Source organism: Chiloscyllium punctatum, chromosome 3, assembly GCF_047496795.1.
Source record: "Chiloscyllium punctatum isolate Juve2018m chromosome 3, sChiPun1.3, whole genome shotgun sequence".
Classification (NCBI taxonomy): domain Eukaryota; kingdom Metazoa; phylum Chordata; class Chondrichthyes; order Orectolobiformes; family Hemiscylliidae; genus Chiloscyllium; species Chiloscyllium punctatum.
In genome coordinates this window covers 73,121,045-73,136,747 of record NC_092741.1, presented here as the reverse complement: position 1 = coordinate 73,136,747, position 15,703 = coordinate 73,121,045, and the positions used below count along the sequence as shown (strand labels likewise).

Genomic DNA, 15,703 nt, shown 5'->3' with positions numbered 1-15,703 from the left:
AGGCAGCGGCAGCCTCTGGGACTGATTATTTTGTTGCAGAATTATAACAAATAGTAATGCTATTTCCATAATGTTTTTAACAAATATAAATGTTGACAGCAAAACTGAAATCGAAATGTACTTTCAGAAATGAATATGTCCTGTATCTCTAATGAATTATTTTAAACAATAATTGTGTTAATGCTGCGACCATTGTTTCACCACATAACAACAGTCAACATAATAGTGACTGCACTGCAAAGTCATTCATCATCAGTGAAGTACATTGAGCTGTTTTTGAGAATCTTCTTTCTTTCTTCCTTCACTTTGTTGTGTTTCCTGACAGACGTCAGCAGTTGTATGGTTGGTGTACTCATTATGTTGAGCCTACATGCATCTTTTACTTGTGGCTAAAACTGACCAAATGATGCTCAAATTAATTCCATTTACTTCATTCAATCTCAATACTCTTTTTGAAAAAAGGCAAACATACATCAAGACAGTCATCCTGTCTGTTTAGTTTTTGCCTATACTTTTTACTGACTAACAGTGGAAGTGTTCAGAACATGGGCACAGGCCTCGATCTCACAATATCATGTTTAAAGCCTGACTACCTCCAAGTATAGAATTTTTTGTTTCTTTTGTAAAATTGTGATCCCGGAAAGCAACGTAGTTATGTCTGTAAAGAACAGAACCAATCACCGGGGTGCAAACATATGTTTCCCGGTCTTGGAGAGAAAACAAATCAATTAACATGGCTGATTATCAGGGATAATCTGCTTTGAATGAAATGCGAGGCTCTCATTGTATTCGTTTGAAGTAGATAGTTCAGCATGATCATAAAACAATAAGAAATAAGAAACTGGCAACTCAAGCCTAGTCCATCCTCCAATAGGATTATGGCTTATCTACAGTCCCCACGTCCACTTTCCGGTCTTCTCCCTGAGAGTGTGGCATTCCACAAACTAGCACACCTTTGTTATCTGCACCCTTTCTAAAAATAAATTGTGTGTTCACTGTGCGTCTACTATGTGTAACTTCTAATCTTATTTCATATATTTTACATGATATTACAATTACTGCAATGTTTAACTTTTAACTTGTTTTTTCTTTCTGCCTTGTTCTTAAGATTCTGTACTTTTAATTAAGATGGTGCCTTGTGTGGTGACACTATACACTTTTCATCATTCTCCCGTACTTTTGTACTTGACTACACGTGACAATAAAAAAAATCAAATCGCATAGGACCAACACGATCCCAGAAAATCACAAAACCTATTTTCTGCTTCAATGTTGCTAGGTCCAACCCTATTCCAGCTATCTGTGCTTAAAAATAGGAAACAGACACTCCAGTGTATTACTGAAGGATCTGAAGAATTCAAGGTGCTGTCATTTGGATGGGACATCAAACTGATGGCCCACCTCGTCTACAAGGTGAGTGTGAAAGACCTCATGGCACTATTTTGAAAAAGGACAGAAGAATTATTCCCTGTACCTTAGCCAGTAATTTCCTTCAATCAACATTACAACGAGATAGTATCGAGCTATAATATTCCTGTTCATAGAACCTCACAACACGTAATTTTCTCTATAACCATACTTTAAAAAAATACATTGGAGCAGGTATCCTGATTCATGAGACTTACATTTATCTAAAATCTTTCCTTAATTCTTTTTTGAACTAATAGTTTATTTAATGGTGGCAGTTTATTACGGCCGGGATTATAGAATGTCAAATATAACCATTGACAAGTACAATATAACAACCAAAATCAAACCACTAGATATCATGGAAGCACTTTTCAAAAAATATATTTACAGTCTTTTACAAAGAATTGAAAAATAAGACCATCAAAATAACCACGAAAAAGCGAATGAAATATTTATACACATTCTGAGTTAACAGAGTACAACAAATTCTGGCGAGAAAAAATGTTGTTATGAAATTATACTGGTTCCTGACATTCTGTGGGAGTTCTGCTAGTCTTTTCCCATTAACTCAAAAAGAATGAAGCTGTAACCTCAACCTTCTTCTGCATTGTTTCACTGAGCTACTGTTGGCTCCTCCTAGTGTTCCTATAAATCATTCTTAGATCCTCCCGCCTGCCCTCCCTCTGCAGAAAGTCAGGGCCACTGTTTCTGAAACGAATAAAAATAAATAATAGAATGCATAACACCCCCAAAAATGAGAAAAACACAATTATAAAATCACTGTACATGATCTGAAAAGGTCAGAAAAACGGCATCTCTTCAGAACTTTTCTTTTTAGACAATGTTTGCTACTCTACAATTTTCTTTGGTCCTAAATGTGATTTTCCTTTTACTTATTATGTACAACTGAAAATAAATGAGTTGTCTGTGATTCTCTGTCAGTGAAATAGAAAAATATAGTGCATTTTCAATGTGTATTGAGTTCACTACAGACAGACCTGTGTAAAAAATGACAGTATAAATAAATTACAACTTTTACATAAAAGCGTTCACATCCCACAACACAAGTAGATGAGAGAAGAATTCTGATTTGAGCCATGGGATATCTCATAATACAATCAAAATCAACTTAAACAGCTCCACTCTTTGGAATCCTCTAACAGTCAGTGCTGACCAGGCGACCATCATCCCTACTATGGTTGAGTAAAAACACAAGTGAGAAAGATTTAATGAATAGAGGAGTTGTAGGATTGTGCCAATCACAAATTCCTGGGTGTGAACTTTGCCCCACATTCCTCTAAGGGAAGACATTCTGATCAGAGTTAAATAAACGTGATTGCTTCAACCATCTCTAGATCCTCCCATGGATTCGCACCTTCTACATAGGACCTTTGGATTGATCCATATTCATTCTATGCCCTAAGTCCCCATAACTCACTCATGAATTCATTACCTAATGTCAAACACAAGACTTCATCCATTCCTTTATCTGACATTATATTTTGCACTTCATGGTTTTCTCTCATCTAAGGCTGGCCAAATCAGGTTAATAACGGGATGCCTGCCTTTACCATTCATTTTATGATTAACTGCAGTGTTTTTATGCAGTTCTTCCTAATTTTATAGGTAGAATGTTTTCGCAATCAATATATTTGCTAAAGTACCATGCCCTGAGACTTGGACTAGCTGTATTTACTAAAAACAAAAATCTGATTCAAAGAACGTGAACCTCATTTTGAGGTCTCATTGACTAAAATCTTAAGGGACAATGGAAGGCTTAGGAACGGGCAAATTTCTGCTTGTAGTATATTGAAATAATTTCACTGACACTAATAAATAATACGTGGAAATGTTTGAGGATGCTAAATATATACCAAACAAGAAAAGTTATTAAGTTTAAACTAAATTGGTTCTAACTAATTGGTTCTACAAGTGGCACAGAAGTTTTAAAATCAAATGTATAAAATAAATGAGGAAGATAGAGTTGGGTTGCTGATTAATTAAGAGTCTAGGACAGGGACAACCTTCTTTGGCTTCTGCCCAATGTTGCAGGTCAGGAATGAGAAGACGGCTGAATGAACACCATTCAGCAAGCACAAATCTCAAAAACAATTTAATTGATTAACCATAATATGGTGGATGCCTTTCACAAATATAATCAATGTAAATTGATATGTACATTTTTAAAAAGCCCAGTAGACAAAAAGGTTAGAACGCTCAATGTTTTTCTTTTGTTTTGTTTTTGTATAAAGTTCTAAATGTTGCAGGTAGTAGTTTCTTCATAATGTGCATGTTCCAGCCACTCTCATTATGTACTGTTATACATCCTCTTTGTTTCTCTTTAGGTGGCTTAGAGGAACACTGTCGCACAGCTTCCCTTGAATCTCTGATCCACATTAGGAAGGAAGTTAGAAGAATGTTGGTACTGACAGTACGTAGCAGCAGATGGTGGACTTTCCTCCAAATTTTCAGAAAGTCTGTTCCCTTTGCATGAAGAGAGAAATGATCTACACTTGGATCCCTGTGCCATGCAAGTGCAGCATCTGGGCTCTCATAGTCTGAATGCTGCTCAGGATTTTCTTCTGGTGGCCAACTAATGTAATTCCCAAACTCAGTACATCCCTGTATAACAGAAGGGCATATTGATGAACAATGCAAGGAGAATGCAATACATTAAGTTAAAACTATACTTCTGAAAGAGAATAATAACATTGGAGGCGATCAGAAAGTAGAAATGAAATGCATATATTCATTGCATCAAGGTTGTTTTCCCAATTGGATCCTCTTACATGTCCTTTACTGACCATTTTTATTAGCATCTCCCTCTTGTGCAAATGCCTGTGTCAATTTAAATTTTTCCCAATGCCTTCTAATTCAGCAACCTCCTTCAGAAAATTTGCAATAACCTGATGGCAAACCTAAGTTAGACTTTCAGGTTAGATTTAGCTCATAGCTTAATGTTGGCTGATAGCACCACAGACTCTGTGTTTCAGTCTCCTGAAGACCTTCATTAATTTTATTGACTTCTTTAATCATTTTACACATGCTGCTACCTATTTTTTTTACCCTGAAAAAGAGCATACTTATCCTCTAAATTTATCTGTACAACAGCAATTTGTTTGCCTTTACAACACCTGCTTTGAATTTCTGAGCACTGCCAAGTATTTTGTCAGCTTTTGATTCCTTCATTTGGTAATCATATTTACTATTTTACCCACTGATCTACATCACTTTGAATGTCTCAACATTAAACACATCTCGCCATTTCACTTTTCAGTGGCTGTGTCTGCAGGTCACTTTGAATTTCACCCTTTTAAAACTGATCCTCCTGCTTTCCCAGACAAACTGGAAATATCTCTAAATACAAGATTTTAATTGCAATGCCCTCACTGAGGTCATTTATACATATTATGAACAACAGTGATTACTAACAGTCAATCCCTGCAGCGTTTAAAGGTCACACTGTCCAATCAGAAATGCTGCTATTAATAACTGCTCCCATTTTCCATTATCCACATAATTTGTTCTTAAATTTACAACATCCTTGCTTTTATTGGAGCCATAAGATTATTCAGTAGACTTCATCAAATGCTTGTTGAATGTTAAGACATGTAAGGATAAATTTTCCATGTTGGTGTTCCTCGAGTACATTTACACACATCAGGAGATTGCACACCCACAGCCCGTCACTTAACGAATAGAAAGTTATAAGCTGTTGGTGCACAATTTCTCTTTATGTTCTCCCAACAAGCACAATGCTGAATTGAGACAATTTATCTTACAATGTCTTCCTTACAGAGTCATATAGAATGGAAACAGACCCTCTGGTCCAACCAGTCCATGACAAACATAATCCCAAACTAAACTAGTCCATCCTGCCTGCTCCTGGCCCATATCTCTCCGAACCCTTCTTATTTATTGATTTATCTAAATGCCTTTTAAATGTTGTAACTGAGTCCACATCTGTCCCTTCATCAGGAAGTTCATTCCACATGCGCATCACCCTCTGTGTAAAAAAATTGCCTCTCGTGTTTTTGTTTTAATCTCTCTCCTCTCACCTTAAAAATATGTCCCCTTGTCTTGAAATCCCCCATCCTAGGGAAAAGACAGATACCATTAACCCTATCTATATCCATCATAATTTTATAAAGCTAGGTAAGGTCAGCTCTCAACCTTCTATGCTCAGTAAAACAAGTCCCAGAAGCCTTTATTTATAACTCAAACCTTCCATACCCAGCAACATCCTGGTGAATCTCTTCTGAACCCTCTCTAGCTTATCAATTTCCTTCCTAAAACATAGTGACCAGAACGGGATACATTACTTCAGAAGAGGTCCCAGCAATGTCCTGTGCAACCTCAGCATGACTTCCTAACTCCCTTACTCAAAGGACTGAGCAATGAAGACAAGGGTGCGAAATGCCTTTTTGATCATGCTGTCTATATGTGATACAAACTTCAAAATACTATGTACCCTAACCCCTAGGTCCCGCTGTTCTACAACACTACCCAAGATAATTATCAATGTGTTAGTTATGACCTGCTTGTATTGATTTGGAGGTACTGTATTTAATATTATTGAAAAACATTAATTGACTCCTTTAGAAAAAGTAACATGATTTTTCCTTTCAAGCTTTTGTTTTGCAGGATCTTAGTTGTGACCTTTTTAAATCATGACTTAAACTAAATGTTTACTCATCTATTTAGAATGTCGTTCTATCATCACTGCCTCAACTTACACCCCACTTACAAACCAACTCCATAACCAACAAACAGTTAAGATTTTATACCAAAGCTTCTTCTGCTTCCACCCTTATGGCTATTATTAGCTTTATATTTATTCCATTTTGTCCTTCAGTTTTATGAAAATTAACTATTCAATCTTTTAACGATTGTTCAAATCTGATGACAATTTTTAGTGTAAATGCAGATGTCGTTTAAATGTGGTTTTTAGAGCTGTGGCTGTTGCAGAATTTTCTGAGCATTTTCTTCGATACTTGTCATACCCTGTGTTCAGTCCTAGTCCTTGCTACAATAATACATGTCTGCCCACGATAGATAGGTCATTGGAAAAATCACATGTCAAATGGAAACAAGCAGAATAAATCGACCCACTTGAGATCCAAGGCTTGCACTTTTATCTGAGTGTAGCTTGCATAAAAATGACGTTCGAAAAAAAGGTTTTAGTATCACAAAACGAGAAAGGAAATTGTTTGATTACTATTCCTGGGGTTGCTGGGAGAGGAAGACTGCATGATAACAGGTAAGAATAGGATTCAGTTTGGCTGTAATTGCTGAACAGCTTGTCAATAGTCATTACAAAGCTATGTATTTGAATTGCAGCCATTTGGGCAAGATATGAAAGAACTCTTAATGCCATGGACAGAAATAACCGGAAAGAAAAGAAAATTGGAAGAGGAAGAAAGGCACAAGGACATGTGGAAGATTACGATGAATCATAACATCAACTTAATGGATGTAAACAGCACAAAATATCAGAATGTTTTGGAGTCAGAAAACAGCAAATGACATTGATTTGAATTTGTTCTATTTACAGACAACTGACGCATGTTAGAGTTGATGCAGAGAAAAGAGGCATAAATCTGAGTCAGCCTAATATCAGTGACGAGAACTTTTATTTAATAGTTTGATGGAATGTGGGTAAGACTGTCACTTGACCAGCCAGAAGTCACTATTCAGAAGATAAGAGTGAATGACCTTCTTGCCAGTTGAATGGCTTGCTAAGCCATTTCAGAGGCAAGAAGTAGTCAACCACATTGTTGTGGGTTTGGAGTCACATATAAGCCAAAGCCTGTAAGAACAGCAGACTTTATTCTTAAAAGAGCATCTGTGAACCAAATAGTTTTTACTGCAATCAAAGAGCTTGGTGATCACCATTACTGATCCTAGTCTTTTCCTCTTCAATTCTCTGCTAAAAGTCAAGTCTGACTCACAATGTAATGAACTCTACCATGGATAAAGTAAAGGGATAGGTTCTGTGATATCAGGAACTCTGCCTCCATATAGACTGAAATTAGCTGGATGGTCAGGGCAGATTAGAGTTGCTGACAACAAATACAGTTACATAGATGCGTAAACTAGGAGCAATGAATGGAGATGGTAGATGTTTTATTTCACATCTGTGAAATTGTTGTCAGCCAAAAATGAATAATGACATCACAATGTCGTAAAGTAAAATCAACAAATGCTTACTGTAACTGTGAGGTCATTTTTCTTGACCTTTTCACTCACCCAGTTAGTCTACCATTTTTAATTTTTAAAAAGGCTGGGGATTTAAGTAACTTCACAGTGTAACTGTTCTCAATATCATGTCTGCCCTTTGTAAGCATTTATGTCTATCCATAAGTTTGTGCTTGTCACATCGTGGAATAAGGTAGTTGCAAAGCAAACCATGGTCTGTTTAAACTCGGCACTGAATTGTTCTGCTGAGTTAGGGATTCACTCAAATTAGTCACATACCTCTCCCATTCTGAGGAAGAGTCACCGGACCCAAAACATTAACTCTGATTTCTCTGCACAGAAGCTGCCAGATCTGCTGAGCTTTTCAAGCAACTTCTGTTTTCGTTTCACATCTCTTTCCCATTCCCTCACTGGTAAAAACTGGATCAGTTGGAAATAGGGTTGGGTCTCTAGATCCAGATAATATCCACCATTTTTAAGATGTTTGATAATCTTCATGATTTCATGAGAATCTGGCCTTAAGCTTTCATCTTATTTGTATTATGATTAATTTTAGCTCCTGTGCATTTTATTCACTTTTGTACACTATTACTAGTTTACAACTCTGCACTTTGACAAGACAGTTACCATGTTGGAATATTTGTGGTAAAATACAGAACAAAAATATTAGGCCACAAATTAATTGTAAAATCTTTGTCAACACTCAACAGCCTTATCCAGCCGACATCCGCTGACATTTCTGCCACCTCCAAACGGACCCCACCACCAGAGATATACTTCTCTCCCCACCTCTTACCACTTTCCACAAAATCCGTTCCCTCCGTGACTACCTGGTCAGGTCCACGCCCCCCAACAACCCACCCTCCCCTCCTGGCACCTTCCCCTGCCATCGCAGGAATTGCAAAACCTGTGCCCACACCTCCCCCCTCACCTCTATCCAAGGCCCTAAAGGAGCCTTCCACATTCATCAAAGTTTCACCTGCACTTCCACAAATGTCATTTATTGTATCCTCTACATTTATTGCTCCTGATGCGGTCTCCTCTACATTGGGGAGACTGGACGTCTCCTCACAGAGCGCTTCAGGGAACATCTCCAGGACACCCGCACCAATCAACCCCACCGTCCCGTGACCCAACATTTCAACTCCCCCTCCCACTCTGCCAAGGACAAGTAGGTCCTGGGCCTCCTCCACTGCTGAAACCTTCACCACCCGACGCCTGGAGGAAGAACGCCTCATCTTCCACCTTGGAACACTTCAACCCCAGAGCATCAATGTGGACTTCACTAGTTTCCTCATTTCCCCTCCCCCCACCTCACCCCAGTTCCAAACTTCCAGCTCAGCACTGTCCCCATGACCTGTCTACCTGCCAATCTCCTTTCCTATCGATCCGTTCTACCCTCCCCTCTGACCTATCACCTGCATCCCCACCTCCATTCACCTACTGTACTCTTTGCTACCTTCCCCCAACCTCCCCTCTGACGTATCACCTCCATCCCCACTCCTATTCACCTATTGCACTCTTTGCTACCTTCTCCTCAGCCCCCCCTCCCCCCCATTTATCTCTCCACCCTGGAGGCTTCCTGCCTCTATTCCTGATGAAGGGCTTTTGCCCGAAACGTCGATTTTCCTGCTCCTTGGATGCTGCCTGACCTGCTGTGCTTTTCCAGCACCACTCTGATCTAAACTCTGGTTTCCAGCATCGGCAGTCCTCACTCTTGCCTAGCTTTATCCAGCCGCCTCTTCCATCTTTTGCTTATTTTGCTAGCTTGCTTTTAAAATATTTTCTTTTTAATTAGATTTAAGGCATAAGGAGCTGAATTTAAAACAAAACAAACAAATTAGAGACAAAATCAAATTACATTTTATTGCACGGGATTCTTAAGTCTTTTGGGTCTGCATAATGCAATCCCATCTTTATCATTGTAAAAATGAAAAATTAATAACATAGTCTGCAATGTGCAAAGGAGTGTTATTTCCTAAGATCATTGGCACAGTCTATTATGAGTAATGAAAATAAATACTGCTCTTATCACAAGAGACCGGGGATTTTTAACTGATGTTTTAGGAAAACATCCACCCAATTTTATTGAAAACCAGTGGTCTTGCCCCAGATAGTCTATTTCCTAAAACAACTACTGAATGAAAAACAATTGGCTTTATTTTCATTCCTTTTCAATACAAATAGCAATAGCATGCCATATCAAATCAAACTGAAACAGTCAGTGGTTTATTTTTCAGTGATGAACTCACTCAATGGTCATCCTTGCTACGGATTCCAATGTGCTATACCCTGCAGCTGTGAAGTTATCCTTGTACCGTTCCATCTTGATGGCTTCCAGCCAGTCACCTACACAGCGGAAGGATGTGAAATCAGGTGTATTCTGATCTAGAAGAGGATTAATTGGCCTGTAAAGGACAGGGGAAACAATAATCATGAACACAGCTAATATATACAACCATTACTGCATTTTCTATTGGTTAAACATCATAAAATGTGTTACTCATAAATGGGCTAAATTACATAATTATGAATATTAAAATGTAAAGTGAACCTCAAGACCCTCCAACACATATAACTTCTGTCGGACTAATCTGTAAACATATGGTTATGTATGAAGAGAGACTACATACACTGCGAGGTTTCTTACTCCTGACCACTACCCATTAAACTGCGCTGTACAGAAACAGCATCTGGCTATCAGGTAAGAACAAGACTAAACTCAATCTTAGTAACCCTTCAGTTGCATTCCTTTCTGATATTCATTAGTGGCATAAGAAGACTGACAATTAGAAGGGTGCTCAAACATTGCTGATGTGCAGTGCAACATGGAAAGGGAAGACAATGTGGAATCAAAACTCTACAACATACATAACATTCAACATTGACAGCAAGGATAAAGGTTCTCAATCAATAAATAAATCAATGTGCATTTAAACAAAAAACAATGTCACAAAATACTCTGATTAGTTACATTCTTGAAGAAAGTTGTATAAAGCAAACGATGAATAACAGACAGCATAAGTTTCCAGGTAAAATTATGTTCATCAGGTATCTTAGTAATGTCTTCCTCAACATGTCAGCCCTGATTTTAGTCTAATTTTATCCACTTCTCAGCAACTCTATGAGTAAGACACCAATGGACAGTAAGATGGAATATGTAAAAAGACCACTGAATATGAGTCTTTCCCACCATCGCTAATCAGATTAGCGGACAAAACTGTAACCCTTAAAGTTGTATTCTACCAGTGTTTCTGGAAGAAGAGTCTTGGGAAATCCCATTGACTTTTGTATCTGGAAATATGTTATCACCCTACCATACTGAGGAACAAATGGCCTTTTTTAAGAAGTAGTGAGTTTACCCTAGAGCATGAAGGGGGTTAAATATTGTTTCCAAGCAGCTGGTTCAGACACCTTACAAATGGTCCCACTCAATAATGACTCTGATTTATTTCCAGTGTATGCATAACATAATAAAACAGGCAATCACTTTAGTGGTAATGGAAGGTCAGTGGTGTTTTTAATATTTTTGATCACATTCCTTCAGCCTCCGTACATTCTTTTGTTTCCATCATACACACACAATGGACAGAACCTTCCTGTTGCAGTGTGGATCTTTCAAGCAGCTATGAAACTGGTGAGCTATCTGTGACACACCTTCTGAGAAAAGTCTTTCTATCAGTCAATTAGCCACATGAGGGTCTCAATTAGCAGAACAGTGAGAATGTCGTCTGTGGATTCTTTTGCGGGGAAAACGTAATTCTGGTGAGATGGGAAGGCGATGGGATTTGGAGACTCTACCACCATACTAATCTCAAAGCGAAGTCCTCTCCCTCCATGCCCAGGCAATTATGCCCCATGAGTGCCTTATCACATCTGAGGTTTCACTGGCAATGACCCAAAGCTTGCATGCCACCTCTTAAGGTCCTCTATGATGATTGACCTAATACCTTGGAAATTGTAGATAGAGCTCATTCACTAGTGATCAACAGTGCCATTAATATTTTAATAACCCTTCAGTTACTTGGAACCCAGTACAACCGACTCATGCTCACCTACTGCAGGTACCCTGGGGAACCTTCAGACTGTTTGGATTACGGATCATTTTGTCCAGGATCCCAACTATTTGATCGAACTTGGGTCTCTCACTGCGTTCCTGCTGCCAGCAGTCGAGCATCAGCTGATGGAGGCCAGGTGGACAGTCCATGGGAGCAGGGAGGCGATAACCCTCCTCAATAGCTTTTATTACCTAAACAGGAAAGGGACATTGTACAGGCAGAAGTGAACTCACGGGTGGGTAAAACAAACGATTGCTTAAAATTTACTGACAGCATAATGATAATTCACATCCAGTTTACAAGCTGTACACAAATCCAATTTGAACCCTAAAATATTGAGTGAAAAACTTTGTTTCTTTTTGAGAAAAATGCTCTTGTGCTATCTCTACTTTGTTAGCTGAAAGCAGCAAATAGTGGTTTAAAGTAGCAAGCCATTCATATATCAGGGCTTACAGTGATTGATATTATTTTAACCAGGAAGCCATGCCAACTCTGAAATGTCTTCTTCTTGGTACCGTATTCACCCTGAGAAAGGTTCTGAAAGCTGCCAATCAACCTGGTGAATAAAACCAGGCCCTTTGCAAGGAAGAGGAAGCAGACCTGACTGACCTTGAAGTTAGGAGACAGTGAGGAATGCAGATGCTGGAGATCAGAGTCAAAAACTGTGGCGCAGGAAAAGCACAGCCTGTCAGGCAGCACCCAAGGAGCAGGAGAATCAACATTTCAAGCAGAAGATCTTCATCAGGAATGTGGAGGAGACCCAAAGGAGCTGAGAAGTGAATGGGAGGGGGAGGGGGATGGGGCTGGGCGGGAAGTAGCTAGGAATGCGATAGGTGGATGAAGGTGGGGGGGCGATGGTGATAGGTCAGAGTGGAGGGTGGAAAGGATTGAGAAAGAAGATGGACAGGTAGGTAGAACAAGAGGGCGGTTGGAGGGTTGGATCTGGGATAAGGTGGGTGGAGGGGAGGTGGGAAAACTGGTGAAATCAATATTGCTCCTGTGTGGTTGGAAGGTCCCAAGACAGAAGATGAGGTGTTCTTCCTCCAGGCATTGGGTGGCTAGAAGCTGGCGGTGGAGGAGGCCCAGTCCCTGCATGTCCTTGGTGGAGTGGGAGGGGGAGTTGAAGTGTTTGCCCACAGCACGGTGGGGTTGTTTAAGTGGGTGTGTCCCAGACATATTCTCTGAAACGTTCCGCAAGTTGGTATCCTGTCTCCCCAATATAGAGGAGACCACATCGAGAGCAACGGACACAGAAGATGGCGTGTGTGGAGGTACAGGAAAATCTCTGTCGGATGTGGAAGGATCCTTTGGGGCCTTGGACAGAGGTGAGGGGGGGTTGTGTGGGCGCAGGTTTTACACTTCCTGCGGTAGCAGGGGAAGGTGCCGGGAGTGGAGAGTATGTTGGTGGGGGGCATGAACCTATCAAGGGAGTCATGGAGGGAACGTCTCTGCGGAATGCTGGTAGGGGTCGGGGGGTGCGGGAGACTATATCTCTAGCGGTGGGGTCTGTTTGTAGGTTGTGGAAATGGCAGAAGATAATGCATTGTACCTGGAGGTCAAGGGGTAGAAAGTGAGACCAAAGGGGCTCTGTCCTTGTTGTACTGGGAGGGGTGGGGTTTAAAGGCAGAGGTGAGGGAAGAGGATGAGATGAGCTGGAGGGCATTGTTGACCATGTGAGAGGGGAAATTGCGGTCTTTGAAAATGGAGGCCATCTGGGATGTTCTATGGTGAAATTGGTCCTCCTGTGAGCAGAGGCTGTGGAGGGGGAGGAATTGAGATTAAGGGATAGCAGTTTTACAGGAGGTAGGGTGGCAGGAGGTGTCGTCCAGGTAGCTGTGGGAGCTGTGACCTTGAAGTTACCTCACGAGTTGTCAGGGTGAATCCAGCAAAAGCTTAGGGAGGAGTGGTGACAGGGAATGAAGTTTCTTAGTCAGCTCTGACTAGGAAATGAAAATGAAATGAATTGTCTGCTGCTCCTTTGCCAAGCATCCATCCTCTCCTTTACTTTAACACCAACTTACCTTTATCACCAAGACCTATTACCTATCAGGTGATGTTATGTTTAGTCTGGGGAGCAGTACCGAAAATGGGACATAAAAACCAAAGGATCTGCGGATACTGTAAATCAGAAACAAAAACAGGAGGTGCTGGAAAAGCTCAGCAGGTCTGGCAGCATCTGTGAAGAGAAATCAGAGTTAATTGTTTGGGGTCCAGTGACTCATCCTCAGTTCTGAGGAAGGTTCACTGGATCTGAAAGATTAACTCTGATTTCTTCCTACAGATGCTGTCAGACCCGCTGATTTTTTTCTAGCACTTTCTGTTTTTGTTTCCAAAATGGGACATGCTCATTTTCCTTAATTGCTGCAAGACTGAACAGCAATCAGACTTGACTTGGTAAGTGGTAAGTAACATTTGTTCCACACAAGTGCCATGCAATAACCATCTCCAGCATGACAGGAAATTGAATCATTGCCCTTTGACATTCAATAGCATTACCATTACTGAATCTTGCACGAACAACATTCTGGGGCTCACCACTCACCAGAGACAGAATCTGACCTGCCATATTAATACTGTACTGTGACCACAACTGATGGTCAGGGGCTAGGAATCCTGCCCTAAGTAACTCACATCCAGATTCCCTAAAGCCTGTCTATTACCGCCAAAGGCACAACTCAGGAGACTAATAGAATACTCTCCACTTGCTTGGATGAGTGCAGCTCCAACATTCAGGAAGCTTAACACCACTGAGAACTAAGTAGCTCATTTGAATGGCATTTATCCACTGATCCAACTGCAGTTTTTCTCCAAGCCACACATCATCCTGTCTTTGGACTATATCACCAATCCTTCACTGTCACTAGGTCAAAATCCTGGAGCTCCTTTCTAACAAGATTGTGAATAAACCTTCAATACATGAACTGCAACGATTCAGGCAGCTGGGTCTTCACCAATGTTTCAAGGGTAATTAATATGGGCAATCAATGTTGGCTGAAGCCAACAATGCTCACATCCTAAGAAAGGATTGTTAAAAAGCAAAATGCAAATGGGAACCCAAGATTCTCCTTTAGAGTCTACTAGGAGCCTATGCAAGTACGACACTCTCCTTTCGATTCAACATTCCATAGGGTGCTAAGTCGAGAGTGTGGTACTAAAAGAGCACAGCTGGTCATGCAGCATCTGAGGAGCAGGAGAATCAATATTTCGGACATAAGCCCTACATCAGGAATGAGGGACTAAGAGATAAATGGGAGGGAGCCCATTGCCAAAGTCCTGGGCCTCCTTCGTCGCCAAACACTTTCCCACATCTCCGCCCTTGAACCCACCCCTCCCAACACAAGGACAGAATCCCCCTGGTCCTCACCTTCCACCCACCAACCTCCATATACATCACATCATCCTCTGCCACTTCCGCCACCTACAAACAGACCCCACCTTGAGGGATATATTTCCCTTCACAACCCTATCAGCATTTCGGAGAGACCACTCCCTCTGCAACTTCCTTGTCAGATCCACGCCCCCTCCCCCGCCCCCCACTAGCCCACACTCTACTCCCGGCATCTTTGCCTGCCACTGCAAGAAGTGCCCCAAAGGATCCTTCCATATCCATCAGAGATATACCTATATTTCCACAAATGTCATCTATTGTTTCTGTAGCACCCAATGTGGTGTCCTCTACATTGGGGAGACAGTTCGCCAACTTGCGGATCATTTCAGAGAACATCTCTGGGACACCCGCACCAACCACCCCCACCACCCAGTGGCTGAACACTTCAACTTCCCCTCCCACTTCACCAAGGAGATGCAGGTCCTGGGCCTCCTCCATCGCCAAAGCCTCGAGGAAGAGTGCCTCATTTTCCGCCTTGGGACCCTGCAACTACACGGGACTAATGTGGATTTCACCAGTTTCCTCATTTTCCTTCCCTCCACCTTATCCCAGTCCCAAGCCACCAACATGGCACCGCCCTCTTGAACTGTCCATTGTCTTTCCCACCGACCTGCTCCACCCCCCTCTCTGACCTATCACCTTCTCCCCA

The 15,703-nt window shown here is 40.9% G+C and overlaps 1 protein-coding gene across 4 annotated transcripts in view; it reads right to left on the bottom strand.

The window, feature by feature from the left end:
- Positions 1–1,775: 1,775 nt before the first annotated feature.
- The window catches only part of epha7 (eph receptor A7), a 306,767-nt gene continuing 292,839 nt past the window's right edge, over positions 1,776–15,703 (bottom strand). For all 4 annotated transcript variants that reach the window (XM_072555071.1, XM_072555079.1, XM_072555088.1 and 1 more), the window contains 3 exons: positions 11,664–11,857; positions 9,861–10,016; positions 1,776–4,032 (listed from right to left, as the gene is read on the bottom strand). In XM_072555071.1, the coding sequence (XP_072411172.1) occupies positions 3,918–4,032; positions 9,861–10,016; positions 11,664–11,857 (465 nt within the window). In that variant the 3' untranslated portion in view covers positions 1,776–3,917. The remainder of the gene's footprint in view (positions 4,033–9,860; positions 10,017–11,663; positions 11,858–15,703) is intronic.